This window comes from Pristiophorus japonicus, chromosome 21 (genome assembly GCF_044704955.1).
Source record: "Pristiophorus japonicus isolate sPriJap1 chromosome 21, sPriJap1.hap1, whole genome shotgun sequence".
In the NCBI taxonomy this organism is placed as follows: domain Eukaryota; kingdom Metazoa; phylum Chordata; class Chondrichthyes; family Pristiophoridae; genus Pristiophorus; species Pristiophorus japonicus.
Genome location: NC_091997.1, coordinates 82,687,665 through 82,710,474, shown reverse-complemented (window position 1 = coordinate 82,710,474; position 22,810 = coordinate 82,687,665). Strand labels below are relative to the sequence as shown.

The 22,810-nt window shown below is 48.0% G+C and overlaps 1 protein-coding gene across 2 annotated transcripts in view; it reads left to right on the top strand.

Moving 5' to 3' along the window:
• The window catches only part of ptpn9a (protein tyrosine phosphatase non-receptor type 9a), a 285,425-nt gene that overhangs the window by 262,253 nt on the left and 362 nt on the right, over window positions 1–22,810 (top strand). The window contains exons 11-13 of one of the 2 annotated variants that reach the window (XM_070865135.1): window positions 2,258–2,408; window positions 6,425–6,632; window positions 13,303–22,296. In XM_070865135.1, the coding sequence (XP_070721236.1) occupies window positions 2,258–2,408; window positions 6,425–6,632; window positions 13,303–13,493 (550 nt within the window). In that variant the 3' untranslated portion in view covers window positions 13,494–22,296. Of the gene's footprint in view, window positions 1–2,257; window positions 2,409–6,424; window positions 6,633–13,302; window positions 22,297–22,810 lie in introns of those variants that run through there. The other variant, XM_070865136.1, reaches the window with a different exon arrangement.

The window sequence follows — 22,810 nt, the reverse complement described above, 5'->3', positions numbered from 1 at the left end:
TATATAAATGCACTTCTCACATTGAAAGAAGAACCAGCAACTCCATTTGAGAGAAAGGAAACATTGCTGCTCACTCTCTCCGTCAGTCTTCAGGAGTTTTATTGAATGTGATATCAAAACCACAAACTTTGCAAGCAGAAAATGGCCCCTGGTGCAAGTGTCAATAGTCCAATAGGGCTGTCTTCACAAAGAGGATGTGATCAGGGGTTTGACTGCATCCTCGGCCCTCCCCTCGAGTGCCACTGGACTGATCCACAATTAAGTCTTGACGTGTTATATTAAGTTGCTGGATCTGCTGCCAGTTATTAGGCTGCCGTCCATCGGAAATTCAGGCTTGTATTCCCCAGGTGTTAAGGTCGAGGTGCCCGGGATCCACAATTTAACTCGATCTTGGCCAGGAGACAGCGAACCGATTAAACGGGAGACTCTGAATTTGACACGTTTTTCAAATGCCTCTTTCCATTGAACGGTCATGGTTTGAATAGGTGATGTGAGGACAATTCACCTTTGTCAGCGGTCCATTTAGGATGTTGGGAAGAGACTAAGTTATTTGATCGCTTGTGGGCTGGCAATAGGGGCCACTATACTTAGCTTCTGGGCAACAAAGGAAAAAAATGGGCCACGAGTCCCAATCATGATCCAGGCAGGATTTACGCTGATGCCACACTCGGTGACTTGACTCTCATTGCATAGGTCTACAGAAATAATGGGACACTGGAGAATGAACAGTACCAAACAAGGCCCTAAATGGGGTACTGCAGGGCAACCATATCTCAGCATGGATCAGTCATTACAGGGCAGTGGCAGTGATTTGAAATGCATTCTCAATTGTACTTTCCGTTTGGTAGAATTGAAATCTGCAGTTGCTGGAGGGTCTGTCCCTTGTTCCCTCTCCCTCTGCCCGTGGGTTAGTGTGGCCGAATCTGTCCCTTGTTCCCTCCCTCTGCCCGTGGGTTAGTGTGGCCGAGTCTGTCCCTTGTTCCCTCTCCCTCTGCCCGTGGGTTAGTGTGGCCGAGTCTGTCCCTTGTTCCCTCTCCCTCTGCCCGTGGGTTAGTGTGGCCGAGTCTGTTCCTTGTTCCCTCTCCCTCTGCCCGTGGGTTAGTGTGGCCGAGTCTGTCCCTTGTTCCCTCTCCCTCTGCCCATGGGTTAGTGTGGCCGAGTCTGTTCCTTGTTCCCTCCCTCTGCCCGTGGGTTAGTGTGGCCGAGTCTGTCCCTTGTTCCCTCCCTCTGCCCGTGGGTTAGTGTGGCCGAGTCTGTCCCTTGTTCCCTCTTCCTCTGCTGGAGGTGCTCAGCATGGAGGTGTCAGTCCCCAGGCTGTCTGCTCCCTTTGCTGGAGTTGGCATGAAACAGTTCCTTCATTGCCCCACCCGCTCTCCAATGTCACCTTGGTCTGGTGTAAGCAGTTGCTGGAAGGGGCATATCCTTGTTGGTGGACTTGCACTGTTGCTTTCCCTGTGAGAATCAGCCTTCACTCCACAGAGAGACTAGCTGAGAATTGGCTGTATGTGGGAACGTACAGCAGTGAACCAGTCTCTGTGTGCCGGTTTCCTCCTTAATTCAGTGTTGTAAATGTATTTGCTTCATGGGCTCTTTGCTTCAGAATTCATAGTAATACATTGCTATTAAGAACTGGTTGGTTTATTAACAAAGGTTTAACAATCACACTACACATTACCAGTTCATCCACCTGGCTCACAACCACCTGCCTCATCATGGATCCCCTGAACCCAACTGGCTGGGGTTTTATTGAGTCTTGTGAACATCATGTGACTGGTTAAGCCACTCCCAACTCAACAGCTCTACAACTATTTTTGTATAACATTAAATCAAGTGCCCCCTTTGGTAAGGGCACCAAAACCCACAAATTAACAATGCAACTTTGTCAAATCAAATTAAAATTTGGTTGCCGGGGGTGATGATGCACTCCAGTCCCTCCGGTGCCCACCTCTCGCGGAAGGCCGCGAGCGTACCGGTGGACACCGCGTGCTCCATCTCCAGGGATACCCTGGCTCGAATGTAGCCACGGAAGAGAGACAGGCAGTCGGGCTGAATGACCCCCTCGACTGCCCACTGCTTGGACCAGTTAATGGCCACCTTGGCCAGGCCCAGGTTAACGGATGAATACATTACAAATGGCTATGACGTGTTTTGGGATATCCTAAGAATGGAAGCGTCACTACATCATAATCTTTTTCTTTCTTTCTATTCTGTACTATTGCCTGCATGTGCTTTCTAATGGTGTGTTTTACTGCTTTAGAATTGACGAGAGTGGCAGGAAAAAATGTGGTCAGTACTGGCCTCTGGACCAGAACATTCAGGGGAACTACGGACTTATTGGTGTCAAAAGCCTGGCAGTAGAAAGCTTTAAACATTATAACAAAACAACACTAGAGATTCAGAATGTAGAGGTAAGGGATCATCACTTTCTGCTTTGCGCCTGTTTATAAATGTTAATTGAATAGTTGATTGGGTTGGCGATTGAGCGCTTGTTGAATACTCGAGCCCAGCCCTGCCGATCAGTCCAGCGCGCTTGCTTTTGTTGGCCTGCTTTCATCCTTGCTCCTTTTCCCTCTGGTTGTGGGGGATAATAACTAACTCAGCCAGCTTGATCTCACCCAGTTTGTGCAGTGCCTCCTTGACAGTCCTGGATCGGACTGAGGGTGGACATTAAGGGGCCGAAATCCGGCCTCCCGATAAGGCCTCTGGCCGCCCGAGAGCGGCGGCGGACTGACCGGCGCTCGCTAAATTCCCCTCGGGGCTTTTTGCTGCGGTCTGGAGATCCGCCCCGCTCCACTCCACTTCCGCCCCGCTGCTGCCAAAGCCGCCTCAGTGCATCACCCGAGCGCGCGCCTCCGAGGTCTCGCCCCCAGGAGCGACATTCAGCTCTAAATGTCTTCCAGCCGCCGTCCGGTGCCCCCGGCAGCTTTTCCTGTCGGCGCGCTCCTTGTTGGTCGGCGACGCAGCCGCCCTTAAAGGGGAGGTGGCGCTGGCAGCGACACCATTTTATTTATTATTGTCGGCCCGACAATTATGACCCCGGGTTCGGCCGGGCCGCCAACAGGCAGCCTGGCACCAACCCCCCCCCCCCCCCCCCCCCTTGGGTGCCAGGGCGCTGGCCTGGCCGAAACCCTCCCTGGTGGCCCAGTGGACCCAACTAAAATAATCGCAGAGCTCGCAGCGGCCCTCCCCTTTAACGTTGTGATGGGACAGTGCGATGATGCCACTGGCCCCGGCGCTGATGACTGACAGCGGCGGAGACTCCGCCTCCACTTCCGCCCCCATTATGGCCGACTTCCGCCCCGCTTGGGAAAAAAAAGACAAATCACTGAATTCCGCAGGATGGATGTGGCGGCCAGAACACAACAAAAACGGTGGGTGCGACCCGGGGGTGAATGTCGACCCCTAAGTCTTAACCCAGAAAATCTTGCCCTTACAGCCTGAATTGTAGCAAGAGGAGACTTGCCTTGGTTTCATGTAGGCAGGTTTAATTATTCAGGCTGTTATTTGGCATTTCTCTGGCACAGCATTAACATTTATTGCCATGAATCATTGTTACTACTTTTCCTTCCATTGTCTGTGCTGGTTTCCGCCAGAGTTCTTGATGGGAGTGTATCGGGTATTTATTTTTTTACAAAATCATTATTGGCAAGGCCGACATTTATTGCCCATCCCTAATTGCCCTCGAGAAGGTGGTGGTGAGCTGCCTTCTTGAACCGCTGCAGTCCGTGTGGTGAAGGTGCTCCCACAGTGCTGTTAGGGAGGGAGTTCTAGGATTGTGACCCAGCGACGATGAAGGAATGGCGATATATTTCCAAGTCGGGTCCTTACCCGGTCTGGCCTATATGTGACTCCAAATCCACAGCAATGCGGTTGACTTTTAACTGCCCCACTGAAATGGCCCAGCGAACCACTCAATTGTATTCAAGAAGGCAGCTCACCACCACCTTCCCGAGGGCAACTAGGGATGGGCAATAAATGCAGGTCTTGCCAGTGACGTCCGCATCCCGTGAATGAATTTTAATAAAAATGAGGGTGGGCAATTGCTAATGTCCCTTAAGTCAACAGGTGCAAGAGCAGACTGAACTTGTGCAGGTGCTGGAAATCTCAGCGGGTCAGGCAGCATCAGTGGTAAGAGAAACCGAGTTAACGTTTCAGGTCGATGACCCTTCATCAGAACTGGCAAAAGTTCGAGATGTAACGGATTCTTAAGGAGGTGCAGGGGCAGTGAAACGGGGAGAGGAGGAAAGAACAAAAGGGAAGGTCTGTGATAGGGTGGAAGGCAGGAGAGATTAGAGGGACAAAAGGGATGATGGGCTAAATTGAGATAGTAAGGGGACAAGTTAGAAAACAAAAGATAAGTCTAGAGAGGGTGTCTAGACTCATCAGCTGCCTTGGGAAACAGAGAGAATAAAAGGGGGAGGGGGTTTGTAAAAGAAAAGGGAGGAAAGGGAACAAAATAGGGGCAGAGGTTACGCTCTGAAATTGTTGAACTCGATGTTGAGTCCAGAAGGCTGTAAAGTGACTAAACGAAAGATGAGGTGCTGTTCCTCGAGCTTGCATTGAGCTTCATTGGAACAGTGTAGGAGGCCGAGGACGGAGAGGTCAGAGTGAGAGTGGAGCAGGGAATGAAAGTGACAGGTGACCGGAAGCTCAGGGTCACACTTACCGGCTGAACGGAGGTGTTCCGCGAAGCGGTCACCCAATCTACACTTGGTCTCCCCAGTGCAGAGGAGACTGCATCGTGAGCAGTGAATACAGTACACTAAATTGAAAGAAGTCCAAGTTAATCGCTGTTTTACCTGGAAGGAGTGTTTGGGGCCCTGGACAGTGAGAAGGGAGGAGGTAAAAGGGCAGGTGCTGCATCTCCTGCGCTTACAGGGGAAGGTACCGTGGGGAGGGGAGGGGGTGCTGGGGGTGACTGCGGAATGGACCAGGGTGTCGCGGAGGGAACGGTCCCTTCGGAACGCTGAGAGGGGAGGGGAGGGGAGGGGAAGATGTGATTGGTGGTGGGATCACGCTGGAGGTGGCGGAAATGGTGGAGGATGATCCGTTGAATGTGGAGGCTGGTGGGATGAAAGGTGAGGACAAGGGGGGAACCCTGTCGTGGTTCTGAGAGGGAGGGGAAGGGGTGAGGACAGAGGTATGGGAAATAGAACGGACACGGTCGAGGGCCATGTTAACCACGGCGGAGGGGAATCCTCGGCTGAGGAAAAAGGAAGTCATGTCGGAGGCACTAGTGTGAAAGGTGGCGTCGTCAGAGCAGATGCGACGGAGAAACTGGGAGAATGGAATGGAGTCCTTACAGGATGTGGGGTGGGAGGAGGTGTAGTCCAGGTAGCTGTGGGAGTCAGTGGGCTTATAGTGAATGTTTGTCAATAGTCTATCCCCAGAAATGGAGACAGAGAAGTCGAGGAAGGAAAGGGATGAGTCGGAGATGGACCATGGGAAGGTGAGGGAAGGGTGGAAATTGGATGCAAAGTGAATGACATTTTCGATGTCAGAGCGAGAGCAGGAAACAGCACCGGTACAGTCATCAATGTACCGGAAACAATGGTGAGGGAGGGGACCTGAGTAGGACTGGAACAAAGAATGTTCCACATATCCCACGAAAAGGCAGGCATCGTTGGGACCCATGTGGGTTCCCATAGCAACACCTTTAATTTGTAGGAAGTGAGTGGAGTTAAAGGAGAAGTTGTTTAATGTGAGAACCAGTTCAGCCAGGCGGAGGAGGGAGGTGGGGGATGGGGACGGGTTGGGCCTCTGCTCGAGGAAGAAGCGGAGCACCCTCAGGCCATCCTGGTAGGGGATGGAAGTGTAGCGGGATTGGACGTCCGTGGTGAAAAGGGGACGGTTGGGGCCAGGAAACTGGAAACTGTTAAAGTGACGGAGGGTGTCGGAGGAGTCGCGGATAGGTGGGAATAGAGTGGACAAGGGGAGAAAAAATAGAGTCGAGATGGTAAGAAATAAGTTCCGTGGGGCAAGACCAGGCTGAAACGATGGGTCTGCCACCGGGCAGTCCTGTTTGTGGATCTTGGGCAGGAGGTAGAGGCGGGCTGTGTGGGCTTGGGGAAACTATGAGGTAGGTGACTGTGGGTGGAAGAGCTCCAGAGGAGATGAGGCCAGTGACGGTCTGAGAAATGATGGCGTGAAGCTCCCACTCCTGCCTTTTCCATCAGGAGGGTGATTGTGAGCTGCTCGATCAAGGTGACGGAGATCAGAGGGCAAGTCGCACTCACGTATTGGCCATCTTTAGGGACATCGGCAAAGATCAGTGAGCGAGTTGCTTGCCCACTCTCAGCGGGCAGTGCCCGACACGGAGAAACTCAGTGGGGGACGGAGAAAACTCGTTTAGGGAAAAAAAACAAAATCGCTGAACTTGAAGGCCTGCGCTTGTGTTGATTTAAAATGTTCTTTTCTGTCACAGACCTATGAGAAACGGCAGGTGATACACTTCCAGTACCTGAGCTGGCCAGATTATGGGGTCCCATCTTCGGCGACAGCTCTCATTGATTTTCGGTCAGCTGTCCGACAGCAGCAAGAACTCTCTGTCCACAGCCTGGGCAACAGGTGGAAGGGACATCCTGGAGGGCCACCCATAGTCGTCCACTGCAGTGCCGGCATTGGGAGAACTGGTACAGTATAGAAAATCTAAGACATAAGAATATAAGAAATAGGAGCAGGAGTCGGCCATTTGGCCCCTCGAGCCTGCTCCACCATTCAATAAGATCATGGCTGATCTGATCTTGGCCTCAACTCCACTTCCCCGCCCGCTCCCCACAACCCTTGACTCCTTATAGCTCAAAAATCTGTCTATCTCCACCTTAAATATATTCAATGACCCAGCCTCCACAGCTCTCTGGGGTAGAGAATTCCACAGATTCACGACCCTCTGAGAGAAGAAATTCCTCCTCCTCTCAGTTTTAAATGGGCGACCCCTTATTCTGAAACTATGCCCCCTAGATTCCCCCACGAGGGGAAACATCCTCTCTGCATCTACCCTGTCGAGCCCCCTCAGAATCTTACATGTTTCAATAAGATCACCTCTCATTCTTCTAAATGAGTATAGGCCCAACCTGCTCAACCTTTCTTCATAAGACAACCCCTTCGTTACGCTATATGATGGGAGGGGGGGGGGAAGGACCAGAGGAGAGACCTACCTCAATGTAGCAATAATTCACACCTTCGAGGCATGTATTGTGCTATCTCATTGTGCTATCTTTGCACATCTCATTGTGCTATCTTTGCAAAATGCATAACTAATGATAAAACTTCACCACCACGCTCTGACCCCCAGTGAAACATTAACTGAGGAGAGATGGCGATTATTGGTGTGATAAGACTTTTTAAATTGCCGATTACTGTTCCCCTGCAGGGTAAATTCCCAAAATTCCTTACAGCTTTGAGAACCCACTCTGGGAAAGGGACAACTTTTTGCATTTTGATTTTGACTTTAAAAAAAAAGAATATTAATTATCTTGAACATCATGTTTCTAAGTAAATTTATCCAGCATTGTCAGAGTAAGCCTCCAGTGATACTGTGGGAAAGCAATTGTCCCTCGTGTGAATGCCCTCCCATATCGGGAATATGCAGTGCAAAAACAAACACTGAATTTCTAAGAACGAAACTGTTTAAAAACAGTTCCGGGAGAACTAGTTCATATCTGTAACAGTCTGTCCAACATCGCACTCTGGCACCTCTGCCCTTGGCTTTGCCGTTTAACCCCCACTGCTTACGCTGTGGGCAGGGCCCACGCTGCCAACTCTGCAGAAGAAGAAAGGACCTATCTGGACCACCAGGGAGCAGGGGTGCCACGCGATCAGCCCGACACTGAAGCAGAGTGCCGGGCTGAGCAATCTCGGCCAGGATCCCGCGAAGAAACCAGATCAGCAGCGGGAAAACAAAGCCTCGGGGTCTACATCGCATTCAAGGTCCGGCGGGAGATCGTGGTGGAGGAGCGGCGAGAGATCGTGTCGGAGGTGCGGCAAATGAGAGTACGGGGCCCAGGAGAGGCGTGAGTTTGGGGCCCAGAAGGGCCCAGGGGCAGCACGGACCAGCCCACACTGCGATATGTGCGCGCACTAGGTCCGTGCAGCAGAGCAGGTCTCCAGTCGCCCTGGTTAACCCTTGCCACTGGATAAAGGCCGAGCTCTGTCAAGCCCATGTGGTGGCTGATGTGCAACGGTCACCTCACGTTAAAAAAATCCACGCACAGGCATCTTCTAACCCTTCAATTGGAGTTCAGGTCTGGAACATCGGGTCCTTCATTGAAACATCTGTGAACTCTCGTGGAAGCAAGTCATCCTCGTTCGAAGGACTGCCTATGATGATGATGATGGCCAGTTTTATCATGTGAGGGTTATACAGTTTATCTCCCCGACTCCTTTCTGGCCTCTCTGGTCCCCCAGTCACCGATTGCTGTGCTCGGCACGCGTTGCTCTGAATGTGGCCATTAAGCCGAGTGAGAAAGCTGCCTCTTGTAATAGTTAATTTACCAGTGGCTGAAATGCCCCTCCCCCTAGCTTTAATTTTTTTCTAATTTTAACTTAATTTATAATTATTGTATATATTAATTTTGTTTAATTATAATGAATCTTTATTATACTGATTTTACTATTGCATACTCCTTATTGGATTATTTACAATGTAATTTGAATTATTTTTTCTTTAGTATTTTCGCCTGTGTCTATCTGCGTACGCATTTTGGCTGCTGCTTCAGACCCGAGTCTTTAACCTCCTTTACATTTCCTTCTCCTGCTTTTTCTCTCTTTCGCACCCATGTCAATATCTAACGTGTTGTAAAACTGTTGTAAAGCGCCTTGGGATGTTTTACTACGTTGAAGGCACTATATAAATAAAAGTTACTTTTATTAATAATTCCATAATCTCTTCCCTCCTCCCCCCCCCCGCCCCTTCCCCAGCCCACACCCCTTGGCTTTCTGATCATTGCGCTAATCAGTTCAGACACCAGAGACCACAATTTCACAGGAGCTGTTGTTTATAGTTGCTTATAGTAACGAGCTATAAAAGGGTGAATCGGTTTAAATAAGTTCCTACACTTTTGAGCACCCAGGGTTATGTTTTGCTCCACATCCAAGCTATGAGATTGTGGCAGCGTAGGCTGCTAGTCTGCTCTCTGACAACTTGCCCACTTTTTCACTTCAGCTGCTGCCTTGTTATTGTTGTTCCAGATCAGCTGACGGACTGCATCACAACCAGCACAGACTTTCAGTTGCTGTGGTATTTGGTGCCACCTAGTGGTGTAACTGCAGTAATTGGGCCAAACATAGTTTTGTACCTTGGCTTATGATGTGAGTTGTGTGCCTTCATAGTTACTACACACACAACAGCACAGAAACAGGCCATTCGGCCCAACTGATCCATGCCGTTCTTTATGCTCCACACGAGGCTCCTCCCACCCGGCTTCATCTCAGCCTATCAGCATAATTCCCTCTATTCCTTTCTCATGCATGTACTTATCTAGCTTGGCCTTAAATATATCTAGAATCTCTTTTCTAGAGGAAAGAGCACCACATTGTTCAATCTTTTCTGATCGGTATAATCTCTCACTTCTGGTGTCAGCCCAGAAGTCTCATCCTACCAATCAATCAGGTTGTGTGTGCAGGGACTGAAGTCACTTGAGCAATAGGATCATAAAAACATAAGAAATAGGAGCAGGAGTCGACCATACGGCCCCTCGAGCCTGCTCCGCCATTCAATAAGATCATGGCTGATCTATTCTTGGCGTCAACTCCACTTCCCCTCCCGCTCCCCATAACCCTGGACTCCCCCATCATTCATGTTTAGGCCATAGGATGTGACTGCTGTATACCTTCAGCGTTACTGCAGGATGTGACTTTATCAGGGAGATAAGTGCAACATCCCCACCGACACCTGGGAGTCCCTGGCCAAAGACCGCCCTAAGTGGAGGAAGTGTATCCGGGAGGACGCTGAGCACCTCGAGTCTCGTCGCCGAGAGCATGCAGAAATCAAGCACAGGCAGCGGAAGGAGCGTGCGGCAAACCAGTCCCACCCACCCCTTCCCTCAACGACTGTCTGCCCCACCTGTGACAGGGACTGTGGTTCTTGTACTGGACTATTCAGCCACCTAAGGACTCATGTTAAGAGTGGAAGCAAGTTTTCATCGATTCCGAGGGACTGCCTATGATGAGGAGGATGTAACTGCTGTATACATTCAGTGTTACTGTAGGATGGCAATTGTGCTTATTTAAGGGTTCCCTTCCTCCAGTTTTTCTCCTCGGTATTGCTGATGAACCTAGTCAAGTATATAACTTTCATAAAGAACTCTGTTGTCAGCAAAGAGAGTCTCTTTGTACACCGAACCATTGAGGCTGCACTTTTAGTAGAACAGGTACAAATCCCCAAGAATAAATGCTGGGTTGTAATTTTATCTTTTAACAAGCTAGCTTTGTAAGCAGCCCTTCATCCTGCTGACTTGCTATCTTTATGAAGGTACTGTCATAAAATCATAGAAATTTACAGCACTGAAGGAGGCCATTTCGACCCATCATGTCCGCGCCGGCCGACAAAGAGCTAATCAGCTTAATCCCACTCTCCAGCTCTCGGTCCGTAGCCCTGTAGATTACGGTACTTCAAGTGCACATCCAAGTACTTTTTAAATGTGCAAACATTGGGGGGAAAAATCAAGACTGTCCAGAGGTACTGGGTGAACGGGACTTGGTACAAGGCAGGATACAGGCAGCCAAGTTTTGGATGAGCTGAAGTTTAGAGGGTGGGAGGCTGGATAGGGGAGCCTTGCAATAGTCGAGTCTGGAAGTAACAAAAGCACGGCTGCCGAGGGTTTCAGTGAAAGATGGGCTGAGGTAGGGGTGGGGACGGGCGATATTACGGAGGTAGAAGTTTGCGGTCTAGGTGATAGACAGGGTTCAGAGGAAGCAACCCTGTCCTAGTGTTGAAAGGCACCAGGGAACGGTTGGGCTCCATACACAGACTGAAGGAGAGGTGGGGAAATTAGCCAGGGGTCGCTGCTTTTGGTCGCTATTGAATGACCCCTGCTGGAAAGGGTGTGTGTGCGGGTGTGTGTGTGTGTGTGTGTGGGTGTGTGTGTGGATGGCGGGTGATTACAGGATCAGGCTCAGGTGTGTGGTTGCTCCAGTCATCATAGGCAGTCTCTGGAACGAGGGTGACTTGCTTCCATGAGTTCACAGATGTTTCAATGAAGGACCCGATGTTCTAGGTCCTGAACTCCAGTTGAGAGGGTGGAAGATGCCTGTGCGTGAATTTTTTTAACGTGTGGTGACCGTTGCACATCAGCCACCACACGGACTTGACAGAGCTCGGCCTTTATCCAGTGGCAAGGGTTAACCAAGACGACTGGAGACCTGCTCTGCTGCACGGACCTGGTGCACACATATCGCAGTGTGGGCTGGGCCGTGCTGCCCCTGGGCCCCGTATCCTCATTCGCCGCCCGCGATGTTCCAGGGCCCGGTGCTCCAGCTCTATTTATAGCCCCGACCTGCGGTGGTGGTCTCTCACAGCTCGGGGCGGCCCACCATGTTTGCTCCAGTCAAATAGCCCACTGGCACCCACAGTACAGGCCCTTGGGCAACGTACAGGTGCCTGTGAAATGAAAGCCCCAGGACAGAGTCCGCCCCTCCAGCCAAACAAGCTCTGGATTATATGCACCCCGCCCCCCCCCCCCCCGCAACCCGTGAATCTAACTGACTCACCACCACACCCAGCACTGCACTTTCCTACCGAGTCGTCACCAACAACGCACACACATCTCCAAGTGAAACCTCGGGGGCATCAGTGCATGGAAGTTGGGGGAGAAGGAAAGTGCATTAGATTTGGATACGGTAATCAAAGAAGACGACACACGTTTATATGTCCTGGATGTAGTAATCCAAGGACCATACTGGGAGATCAGGAGAATACATGGATCATAGAATGGTACAGCATAGAAGGAGGCCATTCGGCCCATCGAGTCTGCGCCGGTTCCTTCAAAGACCAGTCCAGCTCCTTTCCCATATCTCTCCAATTTCCCCCTCCTTCAAGTGTTTATCCAATTCCATTTGGAAGGCGGCTATTGAATCTGTATTTAGTAATCATCATAGGCAGTCCCTCGGAATCGAGGAAGACTTGCTTCCACTCCTGAAGTGAGTCATTTGGTGGCTGAACAGTCCAATACGAGAGCCACAGACCCTGTCGCAGGTGGGACAGACATTTGTCGGGAGAAGGAGGGGTGGGACTGATATGCCGCACGCTCCTTCCGCTGCCTGCGCCTGACCTCTTCACGCTCGCGGTGTTGAGATTCGAAGAGCTCAGCGCCCTCCCAGATGCACTTTCTCCACCTAAGGCGGTCTTTGGCCAGGGTCTCCCAGGTGTCAGTGGTGATGTCGCACTTTACCAGGGAGGCTTTGACGGTGTCCTTGTAACGTTTCCACTGCCCACCTTTGACTCGTTTGCCGTGAAGGAGCTCCGCATAAAGCATTTGCTTTGGGAGTCTCGTGTCTGGCATGTGAACTATATGGCCTGCCCAGCGGAGCTGATCGAGTGTGGCCAGTGCTTCAATGCTGGGGATGTTAGTCTGGACGAGGACGCTAATGTTGGTGCACCTGTCTTCCCAGGGGATTTTCAGGATCTTGCGGATCTTGTGTATTTAGTACTCAGAAGGTACAAGCAACTCTCGATTATCCGGGTCCCTTGGGGATTGAGCTATTCCGGGAAACGATTTTGCCACTAGGGCGAGTGCACGTCTCAGAGCTGAAATTTGACGGTGATAGACCCAACTATGAAGACTTAGTTCGTGTTATCATACTGTGAACGTAATTAAATACATGCCAATGGATTCACCTGCTTCAGTTTATGTATGCTTGCTAGTTGAAGTGATGGAGATTTTTAGGTGTGTGAGTTATTTAATGCCTGTGTCAGTTGTGGTGAAAAAGGAGTGCACACCTGAGTCAATTTATGTGTGATTGACCCTTGAGGTGATCGAGATATTCACGTGTGCGACAGTTTTGAAAAACGCTGTTACAGCGGGTTCTCTGTTAGATCCGTGTACGGATAATCGAGAGTTGCCTGTAGATAACATGACATTTCGGAGACTGAAAATGCAGGGGAATCATTTACCCTAATAGATCTGTGGATTCAGGGTCATGATAAATATCTTGCTGTGCAGTCGATTGCTCCTGTAAGTTTTATTTGATAGAAATTGTGCTCCGTGTAAACTGCAGCTGAAATCCCTGGCGGTAGCTAACTGTGGCTTGTTGGATGTTCTGTTGAGTCCCTGTACTCACACTCTCCTTGCTCTCCCTCTCCAGGCACCCTGTGTACCCTGGATATCTGCCTTTCTCAGCTGGACGACGTGTACACCCTCAACATATACCAAACCGTCCGAAGGATGCGGACACAGCGGGCCTTCAGCATCCAGACTCCCGATCAGTTCTACTTCTGTTACACGGCGATTATCGAGCACGCCCAGAGGCAGAACCTGCTGTCAGCTAATCATTAACGAGAGAACCGACTGCCCCCTCCCCCACATAGATCATATACCACTTCTGTTCACATGCAGATCAATTCTACTAATATACTCCTGTAGACGTCCACCTTTTGTGATTGTACAAGATCCTAGAATTTAGTACTAGCCTTAAGTATTTGGATAGAAATGATTTTACAATGGTTTTAATGCCATCGTACCAGTATCCATCTTCATGGAGCATATAGACTTTTCCTGAAGAAAATATGTTACAGTTCATTTATTCCAATAATGTAGCATTAGAGATGAAATCTACGGTACGGGAGACATGAATGGCCAAATGAGAAATGAAGGCGATGATTTTTGCAGAGACTGAAAACCACAATCTTTCGGCACCATGTGGCTCCAAATTGAATTCTCTCAATCTGCCGTCTGTGGACCAGACTTTTTTTGTTTTCTCTCTCTCTCTCTCTCTCTCTGTCTCTTCGAAAAAAGAAACTTGTTTATGACCTTTTTTAAAAAAAAAAAGATTTACCTCAAGCATCATCTGAGGGGATGACAGCAAGCCTTGTTACTTCTGTTACCTCAAGCCAAGGTGGCCGACCGATGGGAACCTTCCGCCCTTCCCGCATTGGCGCCATTCACTGGGCGAGCCGGAGAGAGAGGCGTCCGCCAGCTGAGCTGTGTATTTGTCACTGATGTCCGTGCCTGTGAGATGAGTTTACTCTTTGTGCCTTCTTGTCTTTTATTCCTAGTCGGAGCCGCACACAGTACACGCGGCCCCCAGAGTATTATTCGAAGCTAAACCTTTCTCTCAGGGGAACTTACTTTTCTTCCAATTTTTTTCTTCCTCTCTCTCTCTCTCTCTTTGTTGGGGTTTGGTTTGATGAAGGGATGATGGGACCACAATGATGACCCATTCTGGTTTTGTTTTTGAAGAGCTGAAGCTCCCTCTCTCTCCCAAAGGCTTCCCTCGGGAGCAGAGGGGTTTTACAGAGCTGCTCTTCCTCAATGCCTCAGTTAACCCTCAACAACATGTTGTCCGTACACAACTCCCCCCAAGCCGAGTTGGCCGTCTGATCTGGTTTTATCTCAAACAGGCTGGGCCATCAGGACTTTGTTGCTTGCTGGAAATTCCCGTGACCTGTTAGAATTGTTATGCTGTGACTTCATGCCATCAGTGGTGTCGCTGGACAGAACAGGTCCTGCATTTGAATGCGTCAATGTGTATCTTTTTTTGTCTTGTGGGGGAGGGGGGGGGCCTTGTTTTCTGCCTCCCCTCCGTGCCCAGTTTTCTTTCACGAGGTCCATTACTAAAGATGACACTTCCCTGTTGTCTTTGACCGCTGTCACTGCACTCAGCAACCATCTCGGATCGCTTTGTTTATATTTTCCCCCGCGGGGAGTGGTTGGGAGTAGTCCTTGTGTGTGTGTGTGCGCGATGCATATTCCTGAAAGACAAGAACTTGTAACCCTTCAGGTTGATGCGACTGGATGTGTCGCTGGCAGCAAGTGGCAGCTCCTGATGTCTGGAATTGATTGCACTATGGTGCACTGTGAGGGGAATTCAGGATGGGTTCCAAGAGAGCAGTGCCCGGTGCTGTCACTGGAGTTTATGGAGAAATAACGAATGCATTCATTTACCACACGTACCTTTTTAATGAGTTAAAGTATCGTAACCGTGACCAAATCGCACTACGTCCTTTTGACGTCCGTTGCCAGCATTTTACCTTGTGTTACTTTAAACCTCTCGGTGCATTCTCTTGTAGTCTTTAAGATTGTTATCAAATGTTCACTGGTTTTTATCGGGAAGGATGGGGCAAGCTCTTGACTGTGTGAAGTTTGGGTTTTCAGCAAAACAAGCCTTACAGCCCTCTCCTTCACTTTTCAATTGGTGTAATCCATCCAGGAACTGTGTGTGGTGGGAGCCACTAAGGGTCAGAGAAGCAGATAGCTGGCATGACTTTCAGAATCGCAGGCGCTCATTCCACTGGTGGAATATAAACCACGCTACTTAAGAGGGATGGTTTATCTATATTCTATGACATGCTGTGCCCCAATATGAGAATGTTGTGGAGATTCTTGACCATGTGCTCTGGACCGAGCTGTGTGTCACACAAAATGGAGACTTGCATTATCCATTACAGAGAACCATTGGATGGAGAGTTGGCCCCCACTAATTCATCAATCACTTATAGGTACAAAGTTACGCCAGTACTCACCAACACACCACCTAAACTAGGCTTTCTGTAGCTCTTGCACCTGGGAATATATTCCGAGATGGAAATTGTGCAAGTGAAGTTTTGGAGACTTGACTTCTGATTTAACTTGTACTTGCTGGAGTTTCAGTCATTGGATTTTAAAAGCATTGGAGTTGAGAAAGAAGTTATAAGCTTGTCCTCGGCTCCAATTTCTGCTGCAAAATATTTTAGATTTTTGCATTAAACCACCCAATATTGCGTGAATAGTTTGAACTTTAAGAACCTGAGAAGAGGCAAAAAGATGCTAACGGTCTATTTTGCCCATCAAACATGTCCTCAACATAGGAACAGAAGGCCATTCAGCCCCAGGAGCCTGTTCTGCCATTCAGTGAGATTGTGGCCCATCTGCATCCTAATTCCATCTGCCCACCTTGGCTCCATATCCCTTAATATCGATCTCAGATTTAAAATTAATAATTGAGCTAGTAGCTACTGCTTTTTGTGGGAGCGAGTTCCACACTTCTGCCAGCCTTTTACATGAAGAAGTGCTTCCCAACTTCGACTGGCCTGACTCTGATTTTTAAGGTTATGTCCCCTTGTCCTAGATTCCTTCACAATAGAAAATGTTTCTCATCATCTATCCTATCAATTTCTTTCAAAATCCTAAGAACCTCTCTTAAATCACCCTCAACCTTCTGTATTCCATGGAATACAATCCTAGTGTATGCAATCTCTCCTCATAACCTAATACTTGGAGCCCTGGTAACATTCTGGTAAATCCATGCTGCACTCCTTCCAAGGCCAATATATCCTTTCTAAGGTGAGATGCCTAGAGTTATACACAGTATTCCAGATGTGGTCTAACCAGGGCTTTGTATAACTGTAGCAAAAGTTTGTCCCCTTTATATTCTAGCGCTCTAGGTATAAGGGACTAACATCCATTAGTATTTTTGATTTTTTTTTTGTACCTGACCATGACATTTTAGTGATCTTTGTACATGGTACATAAATCTCTCTTGCCCTCCATTATTACTAACTTTCCTCCATTCAACTAAGACTCAAGTGTCTCAAAATCATCCAATTCAGTATCCATCTACATTGTGAACTCCCCTAACCCAGAGAACTACCTTAGTACTGCCAATGTCTCGATGCCTTGTTTGGGCGTTGCCTATTTGTCCTCACATTTCTTCTTCGTTGATGTGTTATTGGCCTGGCGTTTGGAACTGGCCATTTGTGTTGCCTCGTTGCTGAATAAATCCTGAGCAGCTCGCACATATACAAATGAATGGGAACCGAGATGAAAATTCGATATGGGGGTTCCCCCAAACTCCATGAAACAGAGCTATGTGACCCACAAAGGCTGTAAGCTTGGGCATTCAATTCTGCCACCATAGCTCAGAAACTGTTCCAAATGTTTCTCTCTTTGAGGCGAGACAAGGTTGAACTTTGCTGATTTGGTCGAGGCTGCTCAGCATTCGAGTGAAATCGGTAGTTGAACTATTGTTACTCTGAGGACAGCAGTACCCACACTGAACACTGCCCGCACTATACATTTTAAAAAGAAAAACTTTGCTAAACTTAGCTCCCAAAAGGAAGCAATTCTGGATTGAATATAGGTCCGCTATCTAAATGCTGAGAGCAACTTGTGAAATCATCAAAGCTCTCCTTGTGGAAAATCTAATTGTACTGGATTTACCGGAGTAAGGGACAGCAAAGAAAGGGAAAACAGTGTTTTAGTTCATAGTAGCCAACGAGCCCCAATTTGTCCTCACCAACAAATCGTGGCCAGTGTGGATTGGTCGATAGTGATAGCCCTGAATCCACCTACTACTTGAAGATCAGTCACCCTGCTCCTGCTCCTGCATCAACCCCCGGTTGGTACAACAATGAGTTCAGACTTGAGTGTTTGCTGTGGAAAAATGTTACCAGGCTGCTTAAGAGAATAGAGCAAATGGTTACCAGGCTGGAGAGTAAAGCTCCTTCCTATTCTATCCCCTCGTGATCTAAGCTGATGTTGCTTTATTCCAATTCTTTTAACCAGCTCTGGATGATGTGATTGTGTTGTCATGTTTTTTTTTTACTTTTTCAGAGCATTGCTCATTAATGTCTCAGACTTGATCCGTTAATGGATTGTGGACAGATTTTGTGCCAGTGTTGTTGGGGTATTTGTGCCAGTGTTGTTGGGTGTATCCAGCCACCAGTTCAGAGTGACCCAGCTCTTAGCCCAGAAGGAAGTGCCCAGACAAGCCACGAAGGATTTGATCAGGTCCCTCAATGCCCTGTACAAAGAAAACTTTGGAAGTTGGCTACAACAGGAGCTGTACAGGTGTGAAGGATTCTTCAGATTTGCTTTCCAAAGCACTGCTGAGTGATGCACTTCACACTTGTGAGCAGTTAGTGGTTCCAGTTTCCGTGTTGAAGATGGTGTAAAGGTGCAGTTATAACAAGCGGAGAAACATCAGTTTGAATTTGAAGAGCTGAGAGTAAACTGAACTGATTGGTCTCGGTATCTTTCTTCAGTATTCTGCCCTGATCAAGGTATTGTGCGTACGATTAAAGAGCTCCATGGTGGACGCAAACTGGTCACTTTTGGTTGATCAGCTGGTGACTGCCCAACACACAAACCCACCACCCTCACCTTTCCAACACTGAACTGAGAAATCCATAGAGGTTCCATTGGCCCACGTGAGTGTGCAGTTTCCTCCTCGTCAGAACTCTTCCCTCACTCTCCCAAAAGGATACATCCCATTTAGATACAGATTGCTAAAGCTCAGAGACTAGTAAGCTGCATAGTTGTACCTGGAGTTAACCAGCACAGAGCACTCTGTATGCTTCCTACTCATTGAGGTAGGACATTGGCTTGCAGCAATCTTCAGTGCCAAATCGAAATAATCTCAACTCTCCGTGATGGGTCTACCCCTCCAGATTTGATCGATAGGAGATTTGAGTATAGGAGCAGGGAGATGTCTTATTGCATTTGTACAGGGCTTTGATGAGGCCTCACCTGGAATATTGTGTTCAGTTTTGGTGGTCTAATCTGAGGAAAGACGTTCTTGCTATTGAGGGAGTGCAGCGAAGGTTCACCAGACTAATTCCCGGGATGGCTGGACTGACATATGAGGAGAGACTGCACCAACTGGGCCTTTATACACTGGAGTTTAGAAGATGAGAGGGGGTCTCATAGAAACATATAAGATTCTGATGGGACTGCACAGGTTAGATGCGGGAAGAATGTTCCCGATGTTGGGGAAGTCCAGAACCAGGGGACATAGTCTTAGGATAAGGGGTAAGCCATTTAGGACTGAGATGAGGAGAAACTTCTTCACTCAGAGTTGTTAACCTGTGGAATTCCCTACCACAGAGAATTGTTGATGCCATTGAATATATTCAAGAGAGTTAGATATAGCTCTTACGGCTAAAGGTATCAAGGGATATGGAGAGAAAGCAGGAAAAGGGTACTGAGGGAATGATCAGCCATGATCTTATTGAATGGTGGTGCAGGCTCGAAGGGCCGAATAGCCTACTCCTACACCTATTTTCTATGTTTCTACGCTAAGGTGGGCGAGCTGCTCAGTTAGCAGCCATGCGCTGGAACACTGCACATTTTCCTGGCCTGGATACCAGATTAGCATAGAGGATCAACTTCTAATCTTCCATCACCAGTGGTGTTACTTTGGAGCCAAGCGGACCCTGCTTCTCGACCTTTTGATCCGCGCCCACTCCCAACCGAGGACTGGTGGTTGTCAAACTGATAAGAGTATAACTAAATGAAACATTTAGTTTGATATCCACATTTATCACCTGAAGGGACCACCCACACACACTGCACAAAATGGTCTTGGAAAAGTCTCCCTCTTGTGTTTTGTACTAGGTCTATAGATTGTGTGTGTGTGTTTCTGCCTTCCTGTATATATGTGCCTGTCTGTGTGACTGTGTTTGTGATTGCATGTCTGTCTGGGTGTGAGTGTAAGTCTTCCTGTGTATGTGTCTATATGTCTGTGACTGTGTGTCTGTCCTGTCCTAAATTTACCCCTCAACCAACACCACCAAAACAGGTTATCTGGCAATTATCACGTTGCTGTTTGTGGGGGCTTGCTTGTGTTTCCCACAACAGTGAGCACACTTCAAAAAGTATCCCACTGGCTGTAAAGCGCTTCGGAACGTTCTGAGGCTGTGAAAGGCGCTATAGAAATGCAAGTCTTTTTGTACATGTCTGTGTGTATGTTGTATTGTGTCTATTTCCACCAAGGTGAGAAGGTGACCATGCAGAGTTTGACCCCAGTGCTGTAGGGGCTCGGCTGCTGTAAGAGATTGCAAACTGCAGATCGGGCTGTCGCTGGAGGGCGACTGAGCGAATCTATGGTGACACATGACCCGTGCCCAGAGTATCTGAAGTATGTTAGAAGTAACATCCAGGATAACTATACGGATGAGTTCCTGACAATCGTAAGAAGGTGCCTCGCCTTCAGTCCCTTTAATCGATTACTAAGTGAGTATTATAGCTGACACATGGGATAAATACTGCATATTCACAAAGTTGGGTATAGATGAGGGCAGCCGTTCAGTCCCTCTAGCCCATCATTCCAAAGAAACCCACAGACCAATTGACATAGCACCCAACTGCCTTTGGAGTGATTCTGTCGCCCACTCCACAACTCTACTGATTCCAGGTGTTCATCCCTGTGTGAGGGAGCACTTCCTGAGGTTTCGCAACCGAGCCAGGTCCAGATGGCACCATTCAAGCCTATTCACCTGCTCCTGCAACTTTGCTCAGTGGAGCAGTCTGTTTATTAGCACTTGGAGTTAGCTGTACCGAAGCAGGTCGGAGCAAAGACCTCTCCGCTCTGAAGATGATGCATCACCAGAGACCAGGATTACACAGTTAATAAGTCAGTCTGGGTTTGTACCAAAACCAAGCTGTTTCTGTACTGGCTCTCTGCCCAGGTTGAGGGGGCAGTAGAATGGTTTTTATTTTGTAGAACACTTGTAATCTGAATCCTAACTGTCCTATTTTCTACTTAAAACTCCACGCAGGTGGGAATTTAAAAAAAATTAAAGCTTTTCTGCCAAAGTCCACCCTTGCCAGTTGCCATTATGAAGACACATCTTTCAAACTGCAAGGCTGGGCTTTTAAACCGTAATCTGTATAAAGCACATTAGCAAGGGGTGACACTATCACTGTACATGGTTTGTACAGATGATCTGGGATAGAACCAACATTTTACAGCACAGTCGGCTGTTTTTCCTATCGTGTCTATGAAAGAGCTATCCCCATGCTCCCATCCTCCTTTTAAACTTTTCTTTTCCAAATATTTATCCACTTCCATTGTAAAAGGCATTATAGGTTCAGCGCCCACCACTGTTTCTGGTGGGGTGTTCCCTGACTTAACAACCCCCGGCTTCAAGTATTTTCCAAAACCCCTGCCTTTATTCTTCTGATGAACACCTAGGGCAATTGGCCAGCCGGCGGAAATGGTGTCAAAGCCCCCCTCATAATTTAGAGCCCATCTCTCGGATCTCCTCTTAAGCTTCTCTGATGAAATGAAAAGCACCCCTTTGGTGAGATTCATTTTAAAGAGTATGCATTTAAATGGGTTTTATCATGTCCCTACACTGGTGAGTTGAACCGTTACTCGTTCAGTGCAGGAGTAGTTGATACTGCCCTGATAATGTTTACTCACAACATTGATTATAACCCACTGTTGGTTTGACAGTAAATATTTTAAATATTGTGACTTAATTAAAGGGAATGTATCTTACAAGCTATTGTTCTGAACACACAGTCCAAGTGCATCGCTAGCGAGAGATGGGTCATGGTCACCTCACCTCCAGCTGATGTCCATCCACAGACACAATCGTTTTGCCAAACACTTTTTATTTCCTTCTCCAGGACCGTGTCCCTTTAACTGTGGAATCTGAACAAGCCCAGTCGTGAGTTCCGCAGGTTGTTTGTGTTGTAACTATCATCATACTGGATGGGTGTGTGTGTTTTATTTTAAGTATTTTATATTCACTTGGTTTAACACATAATGAAATGTGCTCTTGCACCGTTTGACTTGCAATGAATTGCTGGTTCAGTGAATGGCTGAGCGTGAAATGTAGTGATTTCCACTCAGTGCAGGGGTCGAAGACCCAGTGCCCATGTGGTGTGGGCTCAAGGCCGGTATGCCAACCTGTTGTGAGTATTGTCTCCCCAGAGCCGCGGTGGTAACCGCCTTTACTCGGTGTGGCCTGAGGGACACCAATACTCTCGCCCTCTGCAGCATTTCAAATGCTCACACTTGCTTTGGTGCTGTGGCCAAATTTCAGCAAGCACCGTCACATTATTGCGACCACCAATGGCAGTGTCTGCTCAGATTGGTGCAATGTTGCCCAATCGGTGGACAAGTGGTGTTACAGGACACAGTGGCTGAGATACAAACCCCGTTACTAGTCAACAGTAGTTAAAGCAGCCTGCCACACAAGTTAAAGTGCTTTAAAAATATTTATTGTAACTCAACTTAACTGACAAAATTATGCTTTGTGAAGATTATTATTACATTACATATATTGTTAATTCCTGTTCTTTTCCAGTGCAGTTCAAGTAATGTACTATTTATTATTTTTTTAAGTCAATAAACCATTTTATTTCACTACAACTGAAATGATTGGTGACTTACAGTTTGGTAACTAGGGCACGTTTCAGTGTATTTTCTACATTAGGACAGTGACCAAACTCCAGAAGTACTTCATTGGCTGCAAAGTGCTTACAACAACAATAAATGGCATTTATATAGCGCCTTTAACATAGTAAAACGTCCCAAGGCGCTTCACAGGAGTATTATGAGATTTTAAATATTTGACACTGAGCCACAAAAGTAGAATTAGCGCAGGTGACCAAAACTTGGTCAAAGAGGTAGGTGCTAAGGAGCGTCTTGAAGGAGAGGTGGAGAGGTTTAGGGAGGGAGTTCCAGAGCTTGGGGCCCAGGCACCAAAAGGCATGACCACCAATGGTTGATCATTTATAATTGGGGATGTTCAAAGGGCAGAATTAGAGGAGCACAGAGATCTTGAGGGGGTGGGGGGTAAGCGGGCTGGAAGAGATTAGAGATGGGGAGGGCCTTCATAAAGGTGGACAGAAATTGGACTGTAACTCCGTCTTATGATACCAAA